The sequence below is a fragment of the Odocoileus virginianus genome, chromosome 17, assembly GCF_023699985.2.
Source record: "Odocoileus virginianus isolate 20LAN1187 ecotype Illinois chromosome 17, Ovbor_1.2, whole genome shotgun sequence".
Classification (NCBI taxonomy): domain Eukaryota; kingdom Metazoa; phylum Chordata; class Mammalia; order Artiodactyla; family Cervidae; genus Odocoileus; species Odocoileus virginianus.
The window spans coordinates 25416412-25442189 of NC_069690.1; the positions used below are offsets into that span (position 1 = coordinate 25416412).

General features: G+C 44.1%; 1 protein-coding gene and 1 long non-coding RNA gene across 4 annotated transcripts in view; one reads left to right on the forward strand and one right to left on the reverse strand.

Annotated features, from left to right (window-relative positions):
* Positions 1–25778, reverse strand: part of LOC110150102 (uncharacterized) — a 107627-nt gene that overhangs the window by 17771 nt on the left and 64078 nt on the right. The gene's annotated exons all lie outside the window — the stretch shown is intronic.
* LOC110150170 (polyunsaturated fatty acid (12S)/(13S)-lipoxygenase, epidermal-type-like) lies at positions 16041–25195 on the forward strand. 3 transcript variants are annotated; one of them, XM_070478961.1, is made up of 15 exons: positions 16041–16143; positions 16255–16420; positions 16816–17017; positions 17207–17288; positions 17373–17495; positions 18009–18112; positions 18255–18415; positions 19225–19368; positions 19464–19673; positions 22558–22644; positions 23111–23280; positions 23402–23524; positions 24117–24216; positions 24324–24491; positions 24584–25195. In XM_070478961.1, the coding sequence occupies exons 2-15, from the start codon at positions 16286–16288 to the stop codon at positions 24761–24763; spliced, it is 1989 nt and encodes a 662-aa protein (XP_070335062.1). In that variant the 5' UTR covers positions 16041–16143; positions 16255–16285; the 3' UTR covers positions 24764–25195. The 3 variants fall into 3 exon arrangements, with proteins under 3 accessions (XP_070335062.1, XP_070335064.1, XP_070335063.1); XM_070478963.1 differs by lacking the exon at positions 23402–23524; XM_070478962.1 differs by lacking the exon at positions 22558–22644.

The following is a 25778-nucleotide window of genomic DNA, read 5'->3' on the forward strand; positions in this document are numbered from 1 at the left end:
GGAACCCACATCCCCTGCAGTGCAAGGCAGATTCTTAACCACTGGACCACCAGGGAAGTCCCCTAGATATGTCTTTTTAAAAGGCTAAAACAAACATCACTTTCTAAATTCCCTATACTTGATTTATAGGTCAGAAAAGTTACACCACACTATTATTTAAAAATATATAAAAGTGAGAAGGAAATGGCAACCTACTCCAGTATTCTTGCCTGAAGAATCCCACGGACAGAGCAGCTCAGAGGGCTACAGTCCATGGGGTTGCAAGAGTTGGACATGACTTAGTGACTAAATCATACATGTGTTCAACTAAATTGGCGCAATTTAAGTTTAAAAAATATTTATAAACTAGCTCTTACAAGTATTAGATAAAATTGAAAAATATGTGTAGTTATGAGTTATTCCATTTATACTATCTGGGTAGAAAGTTTTAAGATGGCATATATTTCTGACCCTGCCGCTGGGAAAGGCTGAAGGCAAAAGAAGAAGGAGCCAGCAGAGGAGGAGGTTGTTAGGTAGCACCACCAACTGCATCCCCTTGAATTTGAGCAAACTCTGGGAGATGGTGGAGGACAGAGGAGGCTGGTGTGCTACAGTCCATGGGGTCACAAAGAGTTGGACATGACTTTGCAACTGAAGGCCAACAATTTTTCTGATGAATGCTGATTCTCAATATGATTATGTTTTATGGTAGCAGTTTAAGCATACTTTCTAAAATTCTTTTTTAAAAGTTTTTATTTATTTGCCTTGCCAAGTTTTAGTTGTGGCATCTGAGATCTTTACTTGTGGCCTGTGAATTCTTAGTTGTGGCATGTGGGATCTAGTTCTCAGACCAGGGGTAGAACCTGGGCCCCCTGCATTGGGAGCACAGAGTCTTAGCCACTGGACCACTAGGGAAGTCCTAGTACTTTCTAAAATTCTTAATTGCTTATGAGACCTTAATCTAAATCAAAGTTGAGGTAACTGAGTGGGTAGTTTTATTTTATATGGAGGCTACTAGTGAAATTAAAACTTACAGAGCAGAGGAAAGAAAGCATGGTCATTGTACAGCTTCCAGCTATCTTCTTGAGTAACATATATATATATATATATATATATACTTTTAGGAGAACCAGTAAAACTCATTTAAAAGAACCAATACTTCCCATGTGCTTCCCATGTGTGCAGTTAAAGAATCCGCCTGCCAGTGCAGGAGACTTGGGAGATTTGGGTTCTATCTCTGGGTCAGGGAGGAGGAAATGACAACCCACTCCAGTATTCTTGCCTGGAAAATCCCATGGACCAAGGAGCCTGGTGGGCTATAGTCCATGGGGTCGCAAAGAGTTGGACACGATGGAGCACACACACACACACACACACACACACACACACATACAATGCTTCCCATACTGATGAATTTCTTAGTCTCAGTGAGGAGAGAAAATTCTGGGTCCTATAAGGGGACAGAGTGTGAGAATGGGTGGGACATATATTGGACCTAACCCAGCATTCTTATGTCTCTGGGTCTTAGTTTCTTCCTGTGCAAAATGCCCAGGTTTTATGGCATCTAAACTTCCTTTATATCACCCAGAACTGTACCTGGCAATTTACTGCTCAATCTATGAAGCTATTAGAATCACACTCACATGTGACACAACCTACTGAACTCAGAATCTCTGTTAAGCCCACCTATATCAACAATTTCAGCTTGATGTAAAATAATGCTCCTCTTCCTTTGGCTGGCTACCCTCAAAATCTGCTTCCCAGAAAAGTCCTTGGAATTGTGTTGACAGTTATAAACAAAATATCTCTGATCTTCTCAACATGCAAACTTTCTCTTCCAGAATCTGGTATGCACTTAGGTGTGGTTTACATTTACATGTCACTGGTCCCTTTCTGAGCACTTGCTCTTGTTGAGGAGGGGGTCCTGAGGAGAGTTGCTGGTTGGTTTTCTTGTATGGGATCTTCCTCTAGTGAGGTGGCTCCATTGTGTCTAAGCCAGTGAAAAGGAAGGGAGGGGAGGTTCATCTCTAACAGGACCAATGCCAGGAGCTGACTCCCTTTCTTGGATATACACTTAACTATGGAATTTCACCTAACGGGGAGAGTAGAAAATAAAGTTCCTATGAACTTTCTTTCCAGGCAATAACCCAAATGACTAAGTAATATAACATGCAATGATAACATAACTGTTTTGGATATGAATAAACATTCTATTACATAAGAGTGTTTGAAGCAAAGCATTTGGAGCTTGGCTGGCAGCTTCTTATCTTCATAAAAATTTTTTCTTTCTTTTTGGTTGCACTGGGTCTTCACTGCTGGGTGCAGGCTTTCTCTAGTTGTAGCGAGCGAGGACTACTCTTTGTTGTGGAACACGGGCTTCTCAATATGGTGGCTTCTCTTGTGGTGGAGCCCAGGCTCTAGGGTGCAGGGCTTCAGTAGCTGCAGCTCAAGGGTCCCCTACATTGGCAGGTGGATTCTTACTCACTGGGCCACCAGGAAAGTCCACTAGCAGCTTTTTAAAAGCAACATTAGGTGGCGGTCAACTCTCAAAGAGCAGAGGAAGGAGAGTAGTGACTCTCCACATTTGGTGAGGCTCCCAGATGTCTAACCTATCCTGCGACAGGGAGTGAGTCTGAGGGAGAATTATTATCTTATTGTAAATCCGGGTCTTCCTCTAGTTAGGTGGTAACACCAGGCTAAGCCAGGGAGGAGGAGCATCTTCAGGAAAAGGTTAATAAGGACTTTCAATCCACTTCCTCTTGCCAATTGGAGGCAAACCAGTCATTCAAAATTCACAGCTCTCACTGGGGAAGCAGGGTGCTTAGAAAGTTGAAGCACCAGTGTTTCCCTGAAGGTGAGAAGTAGTCCAGGCTGGTGGAGAGCACTTAGACATTCCTTTTTCCACCCAGGATCTGCCCTCCTGACCTAAACTGTTAGAACCTATGTCAGAGAACCAAGCTAAGACACACAATCCATTGGCCATGGTGGTGCAATTCCAGTCATGACCCCAGAATGGATGCTGGGGCTCAGGGCACCCAGCTTGACTCTAATAGACATGATCTCCTGGTAACAGTGTGTGAAACACAGATATCTGGGAACCAAGCTCAGAACAAAGTCCAGAAGCAGAGGCTAGGAGCCAGAGAAATGTGGTGCTGAGCCAGGGCCAGGATCTGAGAGGGAGAGAGGGGGCCACTGGGCATCGTGGATCAGAGACGCAGCATCCCAGGGCATAATGTTGGTCTCTGTGAAGGTAGATCCATCCTTAACTATGAGCTGAAGAGAGGCATTTGTGACTGGGGAGGAACAGTGTGTGTGTTAGTCACTTAGTGGTGTCTGACTCTTTGTGACCCCGTCAACTGTAGCCCACCAGGCTCCTCTGTCCATGGGATTCTCCAGGCAAGAATATTGGAGTGGATTGCCATTTCCTTCTCCAGGGGATTTTCCTAACCCAGGGATTGAACCCAGGTCTCCTGCATTGCAGGCAGATTCTTTACCATCTGAGCTATAGGGAAGCTGAAGAGAGGCATTTGTGACTGGGGAGGAACAGTAAAGCCAACAAAAGGGGCCAGTCCTCTCCACCCCATCTCTCCTGCTCACCCTGACCTTGGGCTATAGATGCACACACTCCTGATGCCTGAATTTCCACCATTACTTGGACTTTGAGTCCCTTTCTTCTCAGTTAAGCAATTCCTGGGGTTTCCTCCTGGTCCATTGGTTGAGAATTCGCCTGCCAACACAGGGGACGTGGGTTTGATCCCTCGTCTGGGAAGATCCCATATGCTGCGAAGCAACTAAGCTGGTCCACCACAAGAACTGAACCAGCGCTCTAGAGCCCATAGAGCCTGTGAGCTGCAGCTACTGAAACCTGAGCTCTGGAGCCCATGCTCCAAAACAAGAGAAGCCACCATAGTGAGAAGCCTGCGCGCTGAAACTAGTAGCCCCTGCTCCCTGCAACTAAAGAAAGCCCACGCAGCAACGAAGACCGAGCACAGTCAAAATAAATAAATACATCTTAAGGGGGGATAAAAAGAAGTAATGCCTCCATCAGTGACGGACAATGTGCTTCATCTATGAGAAGTGAACCTGACTGCTTGAGTCCCAGGGCATTTAACCATCCTGCCCTATATCATTTAATTATCTGCTCTATATCACCCTTTCCCCACTTTATTTTCTTGGGTTCCAAAATCACTGTGGACAGTGACTATAGAAATGAAATTAAAAGGTGCTTGCTCCTTGGAAGAAAAGCTATGATAAACCCAGACAGCACATTAAAAAGCAAAGACATCACTTTGCCAACAAAGATCTGTCTTGTCAAAGTTATGGTTTTTCCAGTAGTCACGTATGGATATGAGAGTTGGACCACAAAGAAGGCTGAGGGCTGAAGATCTGATGCTGTCAAACTGTTGTCCTGGAGAAGACTCTTGATTCCTTGGACTGCAAGGAGATCCAACCAGTCCATCCTAAAGGAAATCAATCCTGAATATTCATTGGAAGGACTGATGCTGAAGCTGAAGCTCCAATAATTTGGCCACCTGATACAAAGGACTGACTCATTAGAAAAGACCCTGATGCTGGGAAAGATTGAAGGCAAGAGAAGGGGATGACAGACGACAAGATGGTTGGATGGCATCATCGACTCAATGGACATGAGTTTGAGCAAACTCCGGGAAATGGTGAAGGACAGGGAAGCCTAGTGTGCTGCAGTCCATGTGGTCACAGTCAGACAGGACTGAGCGACTGACAACACCTGGGAAGCCCCCATCTTCAAAAGATAACTGACAAAGCCGGGAAGGCGCTTTAGCCTACTTTGAGCTTTGTGCGCCACCTGCTGACTACCAAGCAGTACTAGATGGAGGAACCTCAGGGTGCCCATAAAGACAAGAGAAACAGGCTAGCTGTGGGGACTTCAGAGCTGGCCTAAGAACTTTGAACACTTCCTGCCTCCCTGTGAATAAAATGAGAGTGGCCAGAAGGGCCTGAATTTTCCTTCTGCAGTTTATGGATGGGCTGGGGACTCTTACACAGTGATCACAATCCTGGGGCAAAATGACAACAGCAGCATCGTGCATTTATTTTATATATACATTTTTACATTAAAAAAAAAAAGATTTCATTATTCAAAAATTGAGTGACTGAATAGATACTTGAAATCCAAGACAGAGGAATGGAGTCCCTGATGGACTCAGAGGCTCCCACTTCCTACAGTCTCTCCATCACAGGATTTCAGAAGAGTGGTGGTTAAGAACACAGGCTCTGTTAGGTTCCAGTCCTGGAAGAAGGAAGATTGAACGTGTGTGCTCAGTCGTGTCCAACTTTGTGAACCCATGGACTGTAGCCGGTTCCTCTGTCCAATCCTGGATCCACACAGCACCTACCAGCAGTGTGACCCTGGGCAGGATTATACTTTGTCCCTAGACATCCTTGCCTACTGGCTGGGCTGATTAGACAAGCATGCTATAAAAAAAAAAAAAAAAAGCAACGTGTCTGTCCAATGGAACTGTGAACAAAGCAGGGATACTTCCTTGACAGACAAAAGAAATACAAGCCAATCACATGTCACTCACTTAATATATATGTATTGAGCGGTTATTACTTACTGTCTCTGTGCTCTGGGAGATGAAGATGAGTTGACATGTGGTCTCTGCCACCACCGAGGTACTTATAATCAAGTAGATGTCACCCTAATGTTTGACCAAAACAGGACAAACCAACCTTGATCACAACTCCTTCCTCCCCACATACCTTTCTCTCAAAAGTAACTAACTTACTGACTTTTATAGCCATCATTTCATTGCACTTCTTGGTTTTATCACTCAAGAGTGCATGTGTGAACACTGTGGTGTTGCTCATTAATTAAACATGATATGTCTTTTACATCTCCTTTACCCCATAGTTTCTCCTTCCCTCTTTCCCCCTTACCCTTACAATTTATGTTGGAGAACCCAGGCTGTTTGACCAGTGGAGTTACTGGATTTTGCTGATTGCCTATTCATGGTGCAGTTCAACACCTCTGTCCCGTGTTATTTTCCACAACCAAGCAGCTAGATCAAGAGACTTGCTCTGATCCAGATTTAATTCTTTTTACAAGCCTACATTAATGTTGTCATCATTCCTTTTGCCAGGAAAGAAAGAACAGAGTAACAAGCAGATTCCCCAGACTTTGGGGGGCACCTTAGAAAGGCTGTGTATATATTTCATCCCATCCAGGCCAGCAAAGCTAACACATATGGATACAGTTAGGAACGAGGAAGAAGAGCAACGTCTGCTAATAGTAATGATACAGTAGGAATGACTGTGGTCAGTGACTGGCTATCCTCGAAATAAACTCAGCAGCTTTAGATACTGAAATAGGAACCAATGACCAGCATAGCTACTTCAAAACTCCTGCAGATTTATCAGCTTTCATCCCATAGGTATAATCTTTGCATTTGCTAATGCAAAAATTAGCATTTTGAGTCTCTTTGAGTCTCTCCCTTTCCCTCCCCACCCAGCCTGGAACAGCACCTGTAGCCCACCCAGAACTCTATGGCTGTACAAATTCAAGACCCTAACCTACATGAAAAGGTGCTTAACTGCTAATTATTAGAGAAATGCAAATCAAAACCATAACGAGGTATCACCTCACATCAGTCAGAACAGACATCATTTAAACGGCTACAAATAATAAATGCTGGAGAGTGTGTAGAGAAAAGGGAACCCTCCTACACTGTTGGTGGGAATGTAAACTGGTGCAGCCACTGTGGAAAACAGTATGAAGATTCTTTAAAAAACTACAAATAGAGCTACCTTATGATTCTGCAATCTCATTCCTGGGCATGTATCTGACAAAGATGAAAACTCTAATTCAAAAAGATATATGCATATCATATTCATAGCAGCGCTATATACAACAGCCAAGACACGGAAGCAACCTAAATGCCCATCAACAGATGAATGGATAAAGAAGATGTGGTACATATATACAATGTTACACTACTCAGCCATAAAAAGAATAATAAATACCATATGTAGCAGCATGGATGGACCCAGAGATTATTATACTAACAGAAAAGTAAGCCAAACAGAGAAAGAGAGATCAAATATCACACAATATCACTTATATGTGGAATATAAAAAATGATACAAATGAACTTATTCATAAGACAGAAACAGACTCACAGATGGTTACCAAAGGGGAAAGGGGTGGTGGGATAAATTGGGAATTTGGGATTAACAGATACACATTACTACATATAAAATAAACAACAAGAATTAACTGTATAGCACAGGGACCTATTTCAATGTCTTGTGAACGTGAAAGTTGCTCAGTAGTGTCTGACCCTTTGCAACCCTACAGACTGTAGCCCACCCAGATCCTCTGACCATGGGATTCACCAGGCAAGAATACTGGAGTGGGTTGCCTTTCCCTTCTCCATGGGGATTTTTTCGACCCAGGGATCGAACGTGGGTCTCCTGCATTGCAGGCAGATTCTTTACCAACTGAGCCATCAGGGGAGCCCAATAATAACTTGCAGCAATAGTTAAAGGAATCTGAAACAGTATATAGAGATGTGTGTTAACTGAATCACTTTGCTGTAACTTGAGTAATTGTGAGTCAATGCTACTTCAGTTAAAAATCTATAACATCTTCCTTTTAATCCTTATTTTGTTCTACAAGTAACAATCAGTTTAATGCTTATCACCAGTTCTGACTAAAGCAAGTTTGTTTTAGTTTTCCCTCAAGGTCATTTTCTAGTACCGGATAGTTTAGGAAGGACTCATAGGAACAGTATTCTCCAACTTCTTGCATTTTGATAATAGTTTGTCTAGATCTTTTATATTTGAAAACCAGTTTTGTTAGATCTAAAATCCCTAACTCACATTTTCTTTCTATGAGTGTCTTAAATATATCTCTTCATTTTCTTTTGGTACAAAGCATCAGTTGTATCAGTCAGCGTTCAATCAGAGAAGCAGAATCCTGTGAGTGATACAGAATGAGGGATTAATACAGGGATTAGACCTTACACAACTGAAGGAGCTGTTGGAAAAGACTATGTGTGTCTGCTGCCTCTGTGACTAGTGTAGAGACTTAAGTCTCTAAAAGCCAGCTCAGCTAGCAGATGGAAATTTAGATGTGAAGTGGAAGAAAGAACAAATTGGAATTTGTGAAGACAAACTGGAACATGTATATATCTCTTTCTACTGTCAGTGTCAATGGTGTGAAGACCCACAAGAGAACTTAGTGCATTCACCATGGAGCTCTGTATGCTGCTGGCCCAGGACTTAAAGAGCTGAAGGGAGTGATCTGGTGGGAATTTGAAGAAGCTGTGGTCCCAGGTGATATCCTACGTCGATAAGGTGAGCCAGCAGACAAGCAGCAATGTGCATGAGTTGGCACAGTGCCTGGGGCCCTCCTCCAACCCTCCAAGTGTGAAAACAACAACAAAATAGCTGCTCTTTCTCTTAAGCTTTCCAAATCTTATGCAAATTTTTCTCTTGATCAACCCTCATCCAGAACCACAGAGGGGAGGCAATTCTGGTAAATTTGAGTTTAACTAAAATGACATAGTACATTACTATGCTGTTAAAAAGGTCTGATGATAACTTAATTATATTTCCCTGATAAGTCATATGCCTTTTGTCTAGATGCATCAAATATCTTTTTTTCTTTTTCTTTAAAGGTCAGTGATTTTATCAGATCATGTCTTAGTGCTGGTCATTCTAGGTTGATTTTCTTAGGTATATATTATACTCTAATATGTTGCATTGTATTTGCTCATGTTTATTTCTTGAAAATTTTCTTAATTATAAGTTTTAATATTTGTTCTGAGCCCTTGCTCTGGTTTTTGATCGTCTTTCTGGTATGCTTTCATTTTCTGTAATGATGTTATTTTGTACCGTTTTTTAAAGACAATTTTTTAAGAATAGTTTTAGGTTCACAGCAACACTGAGAGGAAAGTAGAGATATCCCATAGACCCCTAACCCTACACAAGCACAGCTTCCCCCATTATCAGCATCCCCCACCAGAGTGGTACCTTTGTTAAAACTGAGGAACCTACACTGACACATCGAAGTTACCCAAAGCCCAGTTTACATTAGGGCTCACACTTGGCATTCTATTCTATTGGGTTTGAACAGATGTATAATGACATGTATCCATCATTATAGTATCATACAGAGTTTTCTCACTGCCTGAAAAACCCTCTGTGATCCACCTATTCATTCCTATCTCTTTCCTAATCCCTGGCAACTATGCTATTTTCATATCATAACCTGTCCCCACAGGTTTGCCTTTTCTGAAATGTTACACAGCTGGAATCACATGGTATACGGCCTTTTCAGATTGGCTTCTTTCACTTAGTCAAAGTATTTGGGGTTCCTCCATGTCTTTTCATGGTTTGATAGTGCATTTGTCTTTAGTGCTGAATAATATTCCACTGTCTGGATGTACCACAGTTTATTTATCCACTCAGCTACTGAAGGGCAACTTGGTTGCTTCAAAGTTTTGGTAATTACGAAAATAAAGATGCTATAAACATCTCTGTATGTATTCTTATAGTTTTGTTCTTTATTCTCTCTTTTCCTTATAGTAACTTTGCATGGCATTTCACCTTACTCCCTTTGTATTGCCATTTCTACATGAATTTAGTTTTCCTGTGTTATTGGAAGAGGCTCTGCTCAGCGAGCATTTCTAAATTCCTAGATCTCCTTCTGTTTTTTTTTCTTGTAATATTCCCAACCATGGTGTCTTGATTGTTGAGATTTCCTGGATCTGTTCCCCTTCCCGACTTTTATCAGGATCTCTTCTTTCCTTCATCTTTGTTGAACTTGTCCAAGGAGTTTCTCCTCAGTGTGAAGCTTTGTCCTGGCCTTAGTTGGTCAGTTTCAAGAGTTCATGGACTGTTCTAGTTCCTTTAGGTCTAATCACAGGCCAGAGCACCTACCTGCTATTAGAGTAGGGGAAGAAAAATCCCTCTGTAGTTTCAATTGCTGTTCCCAAATTGGCCTGCTACCATCTATCCTGTTTTCAGGCTTCCTGTTGCTTCCTTCTGTGTTCTCTTGCCAGATGAGATGCTGAAAACTCATAGTTCTTGTGGATCTTGGTGGTTTGTCCCAATTCACTTGTATTACAGGATTTGTGGGACAACTTGCTGTCCAAATTTTTGTAAATATAAAAATATAAATGTAAAAATCAATGGGTTTTGGCGACTTCCCTGTCAGTCCAGTCGTTGGGAGTCTGTACTTTCACTGCAAGGGGCACGGGTTCAATCCCTGGCTAGGGAACTAAGATCTTGCATACCATGCAGCACAGCCAAAAAAGGGGGGGAAAATCAATGGGCTTTTGGTTTTGATATGTAGTTGGTTGTCTGTTTTTATGTGAACATTCAGGAAAATCCAAAATCTATTTCTGCCTCTGCTGATATCACCTTCCAGAATCTCTATGCACTACATTTCATAGTAAAAAAACTGAGGTATGGGAAGACTCATTGGTAATTAGTTTGTAGTGGGATTTTCTGAGGTTGCAGTGATGGCAGGGAGCCAGTGTTGATTGCTGAGAATAGGAGTGTCATTATCAGATCAGCTCATTTGAAAGATCAACTTGGCAGAGGTTTAGTGACTAGAGAAAGATACTGGAGTGGGAAGACCAATTATGACAGTATTTCTCCATTACTAATAGGGGATTATAATAAGGGAGAGGTAAGGGGGAATGGCAAGAAATAGACATGAGAAATACAAAGGAGGCTAAATCAAGTGGCTTGGTGATTAAGGAGAGTTAGAGAGGAGTCAGAGTCAATTGGAAATTCCCAGGATGAATGTCAAGGGCAGTGGCATTGCCCCAGACATCAGTAGAGATGAGTGTGAGGATCTGGTGACAGTGAGAGTGAGGGGGTTGAGGGAGAGGAATGAGTAATTTTTTGAAAACTTGAGTTTGATGCAAGATAGAGATGTTGTATATGAATGTATGGAGCTCAGCAAAAGATCCACACTAGACACACATTTGGGAGTCATCTGCATTTTTTAATTTAAATAATACCAATTTAGCTGAACACACACATACTTTCATATGGGCTTCCCAGGTGGCGCTAGTGGTAAAGAACCTGCCTGCCAATGCAGAAGATGTAAAAGATGCGAGTGCAATCCCTGGATGGGGAAGATCCCCTAGAGGAGGGCATGGCAATCCACTGCAATATTCTTGCCTGGAGAATCCCATGGACAGAGGAGCCTGGTGGGCTGCAGTCCAGATGGTTGTGAAGAGTTGGACACGACTGAAGCAACTTAACACACACACATACACTTTTATATATTCTTAAATAATAGTGTAATGTAACTTATCTGACCTATAAAGCAAGTATAGGGAATTTAGAAAGTTAATTTATTTTAGCCTTTAAAAAAGATATATATCAATTCTTCCATAAACTTAAATATCATTTTGTACTTTTAGTTCACATTTTGGAAAATTCCAGGACACTATGTAGAGCCACCTTCTACCCAAAATTTACAGAACAACTTAACTACCAGAGTGTTTGCCTTGATTTAAAATTTAGAGTGATTAAAATATGATTCACTTATTTTTTCTTCTACTGATTAAAAGTAAGTTCTTCTATGTCTTAATTAAAAGTCTCAGTAAAAAGTGTTTAAGGCTTTTTATGATCACTAATAGTTGGCTTGATGTAAATTCATATGAGTAAAAATTTCCCTTTTACTCATCCAAACACTTTGGAAAGGTAGGAAGAATGTATTTTGAGATAAGAATATTGAGTAAATTTTTGTTAATAATAACAGTTGTTTTGCACAGTTAATTTATATAGATTTTATTTTTCTCAACAGTATGTAATATTTATCTTCTTAAAATGAGGTATAGTTGGTTTACAATATTATATTACTTTCACTGTGTGGAAGACAGTGATTTAGAATGTTTATAGATTATAACTCCATTTACAGCAGGACTGATGTTGAAGCTGAAACTCCAATACTTTGGCTACCAGATGTGAAGAACTGACTCATTGGAAAAGACCCTGATGTTGAGAAAGATTGAAGGCAGCAAGAGAAGGGGATGACAGAGGATGAGATGGTTGGATGGCATCACTAACTCAATGGCCATGAGTTTGAGTAAACTTCGGGAGTTGGTGATGGACAGGGAAGCCTGGCATGCTGCAGTCCATGGGGTCCCAGAGAGTCAGACAGACTGAGCCACTGAACTGAACTGAACTGAACTGAACAGTTACTTTGGCTGTAGTCCCTGTGCTGTACAATATATCCTAGTAGCTTATTTATTTTATACATAGTAGTTTTTATTTCTTTATAAATTTTATCTCTCTATTTTTGGCTGTGCTGGGTCTCCGTTGCTGCGCGGGCCTTTCTCTGGTTGCAGCGAGCGGGGGCTGCTCTTCAGTTGTGCTGCATTGGTTTCTCACTGCGGTGGCTTCTGCAGCACTGGCTCTGGGGTGCGTGGGCTCAGTAGTTGCGGCCCCCCGGCTCTAGAGAGCACGCTCAGTAGTTGGGGCACAAGGGCTTAGTTGCTCCACGGCATATGAGATTCCCCAGGTTAGGGATTAAAACCATGTCTCCAACATGAGCAGGTGGATGTTTCACCAATGAGCCACCAAGGTAGCCCTCCAGAAATTTTAAATGGTTGTTATTCAAAAATAATTTGCACTAGTTTCACTAGAGATTGGGTCCACTGAGCTCCTCACAGTGTCATATGAGGAGAGGAACTCCCCTCCTACATTTTCCATCCCATCTTCTTTGGTTCCTTCTTTTTGTCCACAAAAGTACTCATTCTATTTCTTTCCCCTTCAATAGATATTTATGGCCCATCAGAAAGTGTTAAGTTTCCATCAGGAATCATAGTTTCCATCAAGGATCATACCCCAACAAACTATTTACTCAATTAAAAAAAAAAGACTTTCTGATTGGATATGAAGAACTGAGGACTCTTTTTCTCCTTTTCTTCCCAAGATACTATTAAAATGATTATAAAAGAACAAGGAAGGACCCATACTGAAAAGGGCTGGAGACTGTCTGAAGTGAATGGAAAATTCTGACATCTTTTAGATGGAAAGAAGATGGGGGGTTGAATGATGAAGTGGGGTAAAGGAAGCTGCACACTTGGAAAGGTGAGAAGCTTATATTGTGGATGAGCTGATACTTCTTTCAGATCCTAAGATAGGGTCATGCATTCCAGGTACAAAGTATGATGAAAGAGAACTGAGAGTAGGGTTAAAAATAGATATTAATTTAAATATTGTGTTCAAAATCGTTGATTTTTTTCTACTCCCATCCACAGAATACCCAGCACCCAGGTGTTCACTTCCTAAAGACAAAAACCCCAGCGGTTTTTGTCCCAAAATGGGACAAAATGAAAAACTACTTCTCTATCCAAAAGGGAAAACTGTCTGGAAAGTACTTGAGAAAGTGAAGGTGTTGTTGCCCCAGAGTAAATTTCTGTGTTAAGGTATTTCTATTTGAGGTGTGCATGTGTGCTAAGTCAATTCAGTCGTGTCCGACTCTTTGCAACTCCATGGACTGTAGCCCACCAGCTCCTCTGTCCATGGGCTTCTCCAGGCAAGAATACTAGAGTGGGTTGCCATTTCCTTCTCTATTGGAGGCAGAGACTGCTAATTGCTCTCCAATATCCACTGTCCTCTTTAGGAGGGAACATACCTGCATGGAAAATACCAAATGCCGTGGAGTGAGATAGTGGATCAGACAGAACCATCATGCACTGATGGTGGGAGTATAAATTGGTACAACTACTTTAGAAAACTATTTGACAGTATTTATTAAGAATGAATATATACATACCCCATGACCCAGCAATTCCACTCCTAATTATATAGCCAATAGATGTATGTATATATGTTTGCTAAAATTCTCTAGAATGTTCACAGCAGTACTATTCACAATATCCCCAAACTGGAAACTATCCAAATGCCAGTCAACAATGAAAGAGAAATGTTAGTTGTAGGATATTTGCACAAAAGACTTTGCAATAAAAAAATAAACAAATGAGACCTAATAAAACATAAAAGCTTCTGCACAGTAAAGGAAACCATCAACAAAACGAAGAGACAACCTACTAACTGGGAGAAAATATTTGCAAACGCTGCAACCAACAAGGGGCTAATTTCCAAAATATACAAACAGCTCATACAACTCAGCATCAAAAAAATTCAAACAATCCAATAAAAAATGGGTATAAGACTGAAATAAAATATTTCTTCAAAAAAGACATACAGATGACCAAGAAGCACACAAAAAGATATTTAACATCACTAATTATTAGAGAAATGCAAATCAAAACCATAATGAGGTATCATCTTACATTGGTCAGAATGGCCATTATCAAAAAGTCCATAAACAGTAAATGCTGGAGAAGCTGTAGAGAAAAGGGAACCCTCCCACACTCTTGGTGGGAATGTAAATTAGTGCAGCCACTATGGAAAACAGTAGGGAGAATCCTTAAAAAACTAAAAATAGAGCTACCATGTGATCCGGCAATCCCACTCCTGGGCTTATGTCTGGAAAAGATGAAAACTTTAATTGAAAAAGATATGTGCACCTATTTATAATAGCCAAGACATGGAAACAACCTAAGTGCAAATGAATGAATAAAGAAAACATGGTATATACAGAACGGAATATTACTTGGCCATAAGAATAATGAAATATTGCTATACACACTACTGTATATAAAACAAACAATAGAACCTACTGTACAGCACAGGGAAATATTTTCAGTATTTTGTAATGACCTATAAGGGAAAAAAATCTGAAAAAGAATATATATGTATACACTGAATCACTGTGCTGTATATCTAAAACTAGCATGACACGGTAAGTCAACTACTTCCATAAAAAATCAAATAAAAAGTGGCAACTCACTTGGGTGTGGTTTATGTAAGAAAGACTTAAAGAATCTCTTATTTTGGACCTACTTTGAAAACTCCCTGCCCTATATAAAAACATTGACCAGTAGCTAGCTATGAAAGTGAAAGTTGCTTAGTCATGCCCGACTCTTTGTGACCCCAAGGACTGTATAGTCTCCAGGAGAGAATACTGGAGTGGGTAGCCTTTCCCTTCACGGTATCTTCCCAACCCAGGGATTGAACCCAGGTCTCCCACATTGTAGGCAGACTCTTTACCAGCTGAGCCACAAGGGAAGCCCAAGAATACTGGAGTGGGTGGCTCATCCCTTCTCCAGGGGATCTTCCTGACCCAGGAATCAAATTGGGGTCTTCTGCATTGCAGGCAGTTTCCTTACCAACTGAGCTATGAGGGAAGCTCACCAGTAGTTATACATTTATGACTTCATTTTTAAATGTTTACATATGTCTGTATGCTTTTTGATTCTCACTTGATCCAACTATTCTGATTAACTATTGCAGCAGAGGAGATGGAAGCAGGGTTTAAGCAAAAAGTGGATTCAAAACCTTTTTGTTCACAGTGGAACAGGATGTCCAGGGAAGAGGTAAATGGACTGGAGAGATGGAGTGCCTTAGATGGGTGGATAGAAATGAACATCCAAAGAAGGAATCTGGAAGGGATTTGTACCTGGGACAGCGGTGGTCCCTAAAGAGGCTTCGGAGAGCAAAGATTAGGAGGTGCGGGGCGGGGGTGGAAAACTGGCTGCAAAGAGAATGTATTGACCGGGTACATTACAGGTGCTCCATCTACAGTGCTGGCCCCAAGGAGCCCAATTCAGGGGAAGTCCAATGGAAGCTTCAGGACTAGACTTGAAGGGGAATTCCAAACTCTCTCCTCTTGGCCGAGGAGTCTGGACAACAAACTCCTCTGTTTCACCTATCTGGCATTATCTCATCCTCATCCTCGAAAAACTGCCAAGATGGTTAACTCACTCTTCACTGAAAACACCCCCACACTTCAAATGATCCCACCTCCCTTATCTCTCTTGCCTGTTGATCTTATTTATTCACCAAAATTGGGTGGGCATGACAGGCAAACAGTGATGACACTGTTTAGCTGTCATCATCCGCAGGCTGGTGTGTGTGTTCAACTCCTAGCAGGCAGTAGAATTAGCATCAGGGAGTGCTTGCCAAATGCATAAGGGTGGGTGAGTTTTGTTCTCTTTTGCTCACCTGCCTGAGCTTCTGTGAGAAACCCTGCGGGCAAAGAGCAGCCGATACTACAGGGACCTGCGCATCTGAGGGCGAGACGAACCAGTGGGTGTTAAGTGGGGACCCTGAAACCAGACACACAGAGACACTGGTCTGGGTGTGGTTTCCTCGGGGGGCTGGGCCTCAGATCCCAATAAATGGCTTATTTTCCTTCAGGTCCCCCACCCCAGGTCCAAGTCCGGGCAAGATGAGCAAATACAGGATTCGCGTCGCCACCGGAGACTCGCTCTTGGCGGGCTCCAGCAACCTGGTGCAGCTGTGGCTGGTGGGCGAGCACGGGGAGAAGGACCTGGGGAAGATACTGCGGCCGATACGGATCAGGGTTAGTGGAGAAGATGGGGACAGCGGCGGTGGCGGAGGGGCGCACATGGCGGGGGCGGGGGGGGGGCCGCTGGGGCCTCGGCAGCGACGGACCCCTGGGCATCTGGGGAAGGAGGTCGGGCACGGGTGGGGTGCCAGGTAGCAAAAGAGAAGGCGAGAGGTCTGGGAGAGAAGCGCTGCCCGTCCTTGCCCGGGTGGAGGGGCAGAGAAAAGGAGACGTCTGCCGGCCTGAGTCCCCCTCGGAGTGGCTTGTTCTTCCTCGCCTCCAACCCGGATTCATGTCTCTTCCGGGGAGCGGTCGGAGGGGAAAGAGAGGCCCGGCTTCTCCGAGGGTTCTCTGACGGGCCCTCTCCGAGAGCCCTGCACCCCGCGTCTGAGCGCGGCCCTGTGACGCAGGAGGTGCAGCTCGAGGTCGAAGTCTCCCTATACCTGGGGCGCCTCCTGCTGGTGAAGCTGCGCAAGCACAAAGGCCTGGTGGGTTTCGACTGGTTCTGCAAGTGGATCGCGGTCCAGGGTCCCGGCACCCAAGGCGAGGCCTTTTTCCCCTGCTACCGCTGGGTGCAGGGCAACGAGATCATCTGCTTGCCCGAGGGCACCGGTGAGGGCAGTGGGAAAACAGGGGGCGGCACCTTGGTGGGCTGCATGCTCTGATGTAAGAGGGAAAGGAGAGAGAGATGGAGGGAAACGGAGAAGGGAAAGGATGGGGCTGAGCATCTCGGTTGTGGAAGGGGTCCGAGCACGAAGCTATGTTAACCGAGACCCTGTGCTATTGCGACCCTTTCCCCAGCCCGGACCGTGAGGGATGATCCCCAGAACCAGTTTAAGAAACATCGGGAGCAAGAGCTTGAGGAAAGAAGGAAGGTGTACCGGTGAGCCCCAGGAAGCCTTTGATCCCTAACAGATCCCAAGAAACCCACCACCCTACTTACACTGATTCCGTCTTCTTCCTTCAGATGGGGTTTCTGGAAAGAGGGATTAATCCTGCCTATAGTAGGGAATACGCAATGGGATCTTCCCAGAAACGAGAGATTTCGTGAAGATAAGGATTTAGACTTCAGTCTCTCTCTAGCAAAAGTGTGAGTGCCAGGTTGTTGCTCTTCAGTTGCTAAGTCATGTCCAACTCTTTGTAACCCCATGGACTGTATGTAGCACATGAGGCATCGCTGTCCTTGATTAACCCCCTGAGTCTGCTCAAACTTTTGTCTATTGAGTCAATGATGCCATCCAACCATCTCATCTTCTGTCACCCTCTTCCCGTCCTGCCCCCAATCCTTCCCAGCATCAGGGTCTTTTCCAATCAGTCAGCTCTTTGCATCAGGTGGCCAAAGTACTGGAGCTTCAGCTTCAGCATCAGTCCTTCCAATGAATATTCAGGGTTGATTTCCTTTAAGACTGACTGGTTTAATCTCCTTGATGTCCAAGGGACCCCCGAGTCTTCCCCAGCACCACAATTTGAGAGTATCAGTTCTTTGGCACTCAGCCTTCTTTATGGTCCAACTCTTGAGTGCCAGGTTAAGGCTGACATCTTCATCCCCAGATGCAAGGTGGGATTCTTTCCTGAACTTCTTGCACTGGCCTTCTCTCCACAGGTTGAAGGACTTGGCCTTAAAGGGGACATTAGATCTCACAAATTCTGTAAGAAGACTGGAAGACTTCAATAAAGTATTCCCGCGAGGAAAAACTCCTCTGGCTGGTCAGTTACCTTAACCTCCCCAGACCTACCCACATATTTCTACGTCAGGGATCTGGAAGGAGAGGGGAGAGGGTCGGAGAGTAATAGGGCAGTGACATCAGGAGCTCGGAGCTTACAGCATCCTCCCACCTGATGTCCCTAGAGCGGGTCCGCAATTCCTGGAAGGATGATGCCCTATTTGGGTACCAGTTCCTCAATGGGGCAAACCCTATGCTCCTGAGACGCTCCACGAGTCTCCCGTCACGGTTGGTGCTGCCTCCGGAAATGGAAGACTTGAAGACACAGCTGGAGAAAGAACTCCAGGTGCTGCACTTCATCTGTTCACCCACCACCCCAGCTATCATTCCAGTCTCCTTCTCTTGGCCTCATTCTTCTCTTCCCCCTTCCCTCATTTCCTCTATCAGCACCTGTTTAAGCTACACCCTCCTCCATCTATACTTCAGGGTTTCTCAACTTTGGCACTGATATTTTTGGCTCAGATGACTCCCTGTTGTGGGAGGTGTCTGCGCATTGTAGAATGCTTAGTGGCATCTCTGGCACAACCCTCTAGCTGCCAGGAGCACCCCCCAGCCGTCCTCAGGCACTGCCGAACTGCTGCTGGGGGCAACATCTTGGGGTGAGAACCACTGATCTGCACCAACTCCTTCTGCTATTACTCCTCTTCCATCTCCGCTTGCATCTCTTCTTTCTTCGTTAGCTAGTTCTCAGCCTTAGGGAAGAGCCCAAGCTTTTGGAGGGAAATAGCAAGACAGACTAAACAAAGCCCTGGAGACAGTTGGGGCTATGTTTTTTGGGGGGTAGGGGGATTCAGATCACAGAAATGTACCACATTTGGCTAAAGCCCAAAGGAGGGTGATAAGGGAAGAGTTTTGTGTGGGGGAAGGGGGTACAAGGAAAACCGCAAAGTTCACATCAGAGAGCTCCAACTCTGAGGAAAGATACTAGGCGTGGAAACTCTGCATTTAGGGCTTTGGTTATGGGAGCAGTGATTGGCATTTAAGTAAAAGACTTGATGGATAGGGAAAGGAGTCAGCCTGACCAATGAGAGAAGGGCAGGTCAGGTCCAGAACTAACGTCAACCCCTTTATCTATCCCTGCTCCCCACCCCCTAGACTGGATCTCTGTTTGAAGCTGACTTCTCCCTGCTGGATGGGGTCAAACCTAATGTCATCATTTTTAAGCAACAGTATGTAGCAGCCCCTCTAGTCATGCTGAAGCTCCAGCCTGATGGAAGACTCTTACCTATGGTCATCCAGGTGAGAGGACCCAGGTGTCCTGCCCCCAGTCATTGATCTTCCTTAGTAACTTGGACACCCAGGTTCTTAGCCCCCAAGTCTCTCTCCTGCTCTAGCTCCAGCCTCCTCGGAATGGATGCCCCCCACCTGTGTTGTTCCTGCCTTCGGATCCACCCATGGCCTGGCTCCTTGCCAAGATCTGGGTCCGGAGCTCTGATTTCCAGCTGCACCAGCTACAGTCACACCTGCTGAGGGGCCACCTGATAGCTGAGGTTATTTCTGTGGCCACCACGAGGAGCCTGCCCAGCCTGCATCCTATCTACAAGGTATTTCGTGTGTGCGTGCTAAGTCGCTTCAGTTGTGTCCAACTCTGTGAGATGCTATGGACTGTAGCCTGCCAGGCTCCTCTGTCCAGGGGATTCTCCAGGCAAGAATACTGGAGTGGGCTGCCATTTCCTCCTCCAGGGGATCTTCCCGACCCAGGGGTAGAACCCGTGTCTCTTATACCTCCTGCGTTGGCAGGCAGGTTCTTTACCACTAGCGCCACCTTTCAGCATCTCTTAATTCTGCATCTCACTGCCCTTCAGATTTCACACTGTCAGACTCTGGAGATGTTTACACATGATCTTGTGGCATGTTAGGTTAGTAGCAATCTCAGTTTACACATACACACATATACACAGTGCTATGGAAATGCCTAGGATTAAAGAAAGAGTGAGAATGGGTTTTACAAAGAAATTGAAATTTGGGCTGAGGATGTTGTCGGTTGGATAGTAAGGGGTGGGACATTCCAGTCAGAGAGATCTGTAGAGGTACATGGATGATGACTGATATCAGGTGTGACTGGAGAGTAGGGTGTGAGTGATCGAAGTGCTGGGTAGGAGGAAAGGGAGGTGGGAGAAGATGAGGGGGATAGCCCTGTTACTTCATGGGGAGAAGAATTAAGAGCTCTGCTTGAAATGTCAGGAAAGGGAATTCCCTGGTGGCCTAGTGGTTAGGATTTGAGCTTGTACTGCCAAGGCCCAAGTTCATTCCTTGGTCGGGGAACTGAAATCCCACAAGTCATGTGGTGTGGCAAAAAAAAAAAAAAAGTAAAGAAAAAGAAAACAATATACAATAAAAATTAAAAAAAAAAGAAAAAGTCAGGAAGGCAGTTAGATATATGAGCCTGGAGTTCTTGGAACAGGTCAGGATTAAAGGTATAGATTTCTTTCTTTTTTTCTTTTGTTAGGTAAGAAGTGGATATATTTTGAGAGAAACACACTCCACAGACAGAGTGTGGGCCATCTTAGAAGGCGAGTGTGGCTGAAGGTATAGATTTTAAAGTTATCAGAAAACAGACATATCTAAAGTCATTATGAAGACTAGATTAAGCTGTCTAGGGTTTGTAGCTACAGCAGAGAATTTGACCCAGATACAACTCTGGGGTGTCACAACCCTTATAAATTGAAAGGAGGGAATGAAGTAAGAAAAGGAGCAAGAGGAGAGCTATCTACTGAGGAAGGAGGGAATCACAAAGTGTGATACCAGGACAGCCAAAAGGAAAAAATGCTTCAAGAGAGAGGTGTGATTGTGTCAAATGCTGTTGAGAAGCAAACACAGTTACAAACAGAGAAGTGACATTTGGATTTGTCGATATGGAAGTCATTGGTTAATCCACTGGTTAGTCCTATCTCAGGGGAGTGGAGGTGGCAGAAGCCTGATCAGTGTGGGCTGAGCAGAAAAATATCATATGAGGAAGTAGAGACAATACTAGGTGGCTCCTTTAAGACTTGCTATGAGAAACAGACTTACAGACTGACAGAACGAACTTTTGGTTACCGGGGCAGGGGAGGGGGAGGGACTAGTTAGGGAGTTTGGGATTGACATGCACACACTGCTATATTAAAGATGTCCACTGGCAGATGGATGGATAAGGAAGCTGTGGTACATATACACAATGGAATATTACTTGGCTATAAAAAAAGAACACACTTGAGTCAGTTCCAATGAAGTGGATGAAACTGAAGCCTATTATACAGAGTGAAGTAAGTCAGAAAGAGAAACACCAATACAGTATATTATTAATGCATATATATGGAATTTAGAAAGATGGTAATGACGACCCTATATGCAAGACAGCAAAAGAGACACAGATGTAAAGAACAGACTTTTGGACTATGTGGGAGAAGGCGAGGGTGGGGTGATTTGAGAGAATAGCATTGAAACATGTATATTACCATATGTAAAACAGATGACCAGTGCAAGTTCAATGCATGAAGCAGGGCACTCGAAGCTGGTGCTGTGGGACAACCCAGAGGGATGGGGTGGGAGGGAGGTAGGAGAGGGGTTCAGGATGGGGGGACACATGTATGTACCCTGTGGCTGATTCATGTCGATGTATGGCAAAAAAACAATACTGTAAAGTAATTAGCCTCCAATTAAAATAAATAAGTTAATTTAAAACAAAACAAACATACAACAAAAAAAGATGGACAGTCAACAAGGACCTACTGTATAGCATAGGGAACTCTGTTCCTTATTATGTGACAACCTAAATGGGAAAAGAATTTGAAAAAGAATAGATACATGTATATGTACAACTTAGTCACTTTGCTTACACCTGAAACTAATACTTTATTGATCAACTATACTCCAATATGAAATAAAAAGTTTTTTAAAAAAGAAGACTTGCTATGAGAGGGGAAGCAAGCAATGAGGATGCTGCCAGAGAGTGGTTTAAGTTTAAGCCAAGGGTTTTTTTCTTTAGAGTATCCAATACTAAATGAGAGAGAGGACAGAGAGAGAACGAGCAGGAGTGACACCTCTAGGGAAGGCAAAGAGGATGTGAGGAGTTTGCGTTGGAAGGCAGTAGATAGGAATAAGACACAGGTATAAGACAGAATTTCACATGTAGGAAACTTTCTAGTTTTTGTGAGGAGAGACAAACGACTCCTAAAATTCTTATATATTACATGAAACTGTGCAAACTGTGCAAATAAGTGCACTCCTAAAACCTTTGACCTTTGACCCAAGAAGACAGTTCCTCATCTTGCTTCTCCCAAATCTTAACCAGACCCAATACAATCCAACAGGCACTCTCTCCTTTTCATGAAGACCCATCCGCTCCCCGGTTTATTTCCTCTCTCTGGTCCTTTAATCTCCTTTCCACTCATGGCTCCTAGGACCCCTCTTATTTGACTGTGTCCCAATTCTTTCTTCCATAATCAGCTCCTGATTCCACACTTTCGCTACACCATGGAGATCAACGTGCTGGCCCGGAGTAATCTTGTCTCTGAATGGGGAATTTTTGATCTGGTATGGAGAGGGATGGGTAAAGAGGGAAGAGGGTACAAGGATGAAGGAATTCACTAGCCCATTCCTCCCTGAAGCTCTGTGTCCTGTACCAAAGGTCTCCCCCTGATCTGTGTCACACCTGAGTAGCTTCCTTCATAAAGGGGCCTGAGGAGGGCCACTGGGCTTGAATCTCCTGACCCTGACTGCCATTCCCCTCGGCTGACATGTGCTGTGTGCTTAGTCACTCAGTCGTGTCCTACTCTTTGCAACCCCATGGACTGTAGCCCTCCAGGTTCCTCTGTCCATGGAATTCTCCAGGCAAGAATACTGGAGTGGGTTGCCATGCTCTTCTCCAGGGGATCTTCCCAACCCAGGGATCGAACCTAGGTCTCCCACATTGCAGGCAGATTCTTTACCATCTGAGCCACCAGGGAAGCCCTCAGCTGACATGGCAAACACCAATTTTTCTGCTGTGGGTTGCCCTCAGGTGGTGAGCACTGGGAGTGGCGGCCATGTAGACATTCTCCAGAGAGCCACAGCTGGTCTGACTTATCGCTCCTTCTGCCCTCCTGATGACCTGGCAGACCGTGGGCTCCTGGATGTGAAGTCTTCTCTCTATGGCCAAGATGCGCTCAGGCTCTGGGGAGTCATCAGCCGGTAAGAGCAACACGGACAGGGAAGACCCAGTGGGCCCTCTGGTGAGAACAAGGGGGACTGCAGATACAGAAGGTCCTAGGCTGGCCATTTGAGACCCAGTGTCTACTTCCCTGGGGAGCAGGTATGTAGAGAAGATGGTCAGTCTTTTCTACAAGAGTGATGGAGCTGTGAAGGATGATCCAGAACTGCAGGCCTGGTGTAGAGAGATCACTGAGACTGGACTGCAGGGGGCCCAGGACCGGGGGTAAGGCCCAGATCCCTCCCCACTGACCTTGTGTCAACTCACACCCATCTGTCAACAATCCATACCTTTTCACAAAACTGTAAGTCACCCTAGGGGGGTTTGGGGGGAAATGGATACATGCATATATACCACTGAATCCCTTTGCTGTTCACCTGAAACTCAGAAGTTGTTAACTGGCTATACCTCAGTGCAAAAAAAAAAAAAAAAAGTTTAAAGCCAAAAAAAATTTAAGACACCCTACCTCTAGACTCAGAGCTTCCTCCAGAAATTCTAATTCTAATCACTCCTGATTCCCCAACCCCTTTCTTTTCTCACCCTCTTATACAGCATTCCCCATCCTCATGCAACTTGCTAAGAGCTTCCTCTAGAACCAAATACATTTCCCTTAGTTATTTTCCCTCATCTTTTCCTACCCTGTCTCCCTAATGCCAACATTCATCCAAGCCCATAAACATGTGAATACACACTATGTGTGTACTAGAGGCACAACCACACACAGGAATTCTTTTCTGTATCCCCAGATATCTTTCACTGCCTGAGATCAACTGTCTCCTGTCCTGGTCTCAAAGCCTCAAATTCTTACCTCACACAGGTTCCCCATCTCCTTAGAGTCCCGAGCTCAGCTCTGCCACTTCATCACCATGTGCATCTTCACATGCACTGGTCAGCATGCTTCCACCCACCAGGGCCAGGTAACCTGTTGTGATCCTCGCCCCCTGGGGCTCCTGGGAGGTAGAAGATAGGGGACCAAACGCCTGGGTCATCAGCCTGGGTTTCTGAGAGGCTCTCCTACCTGCAGCTGGACTGGTACTCCTGGATCCCGAATGGTCCATGCACCATGCAGAAGCCCCCGCCCATTTCCAAGGATGTGACAGAGAAGGATATAGTAGACTCGCTGCCCAGTCTGCACCAGGCCCGAACACAGAAGACCTTCATAAAGTTCCTTGGCCGACGCCAGCCTGTCATGGTTAGAGATGGATGCCTATGCCCTGGGGGAGAAGGAGCAGTGTTCTTGGCCGAGGGGTCCACAGGCTGAGCCTTTTTGTTCTCCCCTGTCAGGTGGCCTTGGGGCAGCACAAAGAAAGCTATTTCTCTGACCCTGGGCCTCAAGCTGTGCTGAAGCAATTCCAGGAGGAGCTGGCTGCCCTGGACAAGGAGATTGAGGTCCGGAATGCAGGCCTGGACCTGCCCTACGAGTATCTTCGACCCAGCATGGTAGAGAACAGTGTGACCATCTGATGCCTTGCACACATCATTCCCAAACTCTGCCCTCCTTAAGTACCCTTTGAGTACCCCACCCTCCTTGGCCACAGCCTCTGGTGAACAGATTGTCCCCTAAGCAGTGGTCAGTGCTCAGGGATGCTGCATCACCCAACTCTAGGGAATACATAATGAATCATTCCCACTGAATTTTGGAACCCATCCCTACCCACAGCTGCCCTACCTTAATGTCCACCTAGCCCTACACTTCTTTGTCCTTTGTTCCCGTCTCCTCTTTCTCAAAGAATCTAGTTTGCATATAAATGAAATGAAAAGATATATAAAATAAATGAAAAGATCTAATTAAATAATAAAGTTGTTTATGCATGGTGAAGGAAGGAGGTAGGAAAAAGATCTTAGTTTGTTTCCTGTCCTCTCATTCAGATTCCAAGGAAGAAAAATAAAGATGCTTTCCTGAAACAAAAATTTCTTCCTGTAATTAATGCATCCTTCAAGGGTTTTCTTAAACTTTTTAAACCTAAATTAGGGAAGTTCTGACTGATTGCCCAAAGCATTTAATACCAGCAAAGTTGTATAAGAAATTATAAATCAGGGTTGAGAGCAGCGTGGAAGAAAGGAGAAGGCAAGGAGGGCCTATTGATAGAACTGAGAAATCACCAGGGAAAATATACATGTGAAATGTCAAGGGGTTACCCTGGATGACTAGGTCTGTACCTTTGACAGGGGCCAGTGAAATAAACAGGGGCATGTAGGATTTAGAATAGAATCCATTTGAATTCTCCTTCTAGTTGTAGGAAAACACATTTTAAGAAAACAGTCCTTAAAAACAGGAGTTTCATACCCTGGAAGATTCTTCTTGTTCTTTTCCACCTGCATCTGTACAGAGACACATGTGGAAGAGAACAAAAAAATCTTCTGTATGAAAAGGACTCTCACCAGAAACATACTGCTAGGGAGCAGATCAAAATTATACTTCCAATATGAGTTTAGAAAAACGTCATGATTTAATCACAACTGTGAAGGAATATCAAAA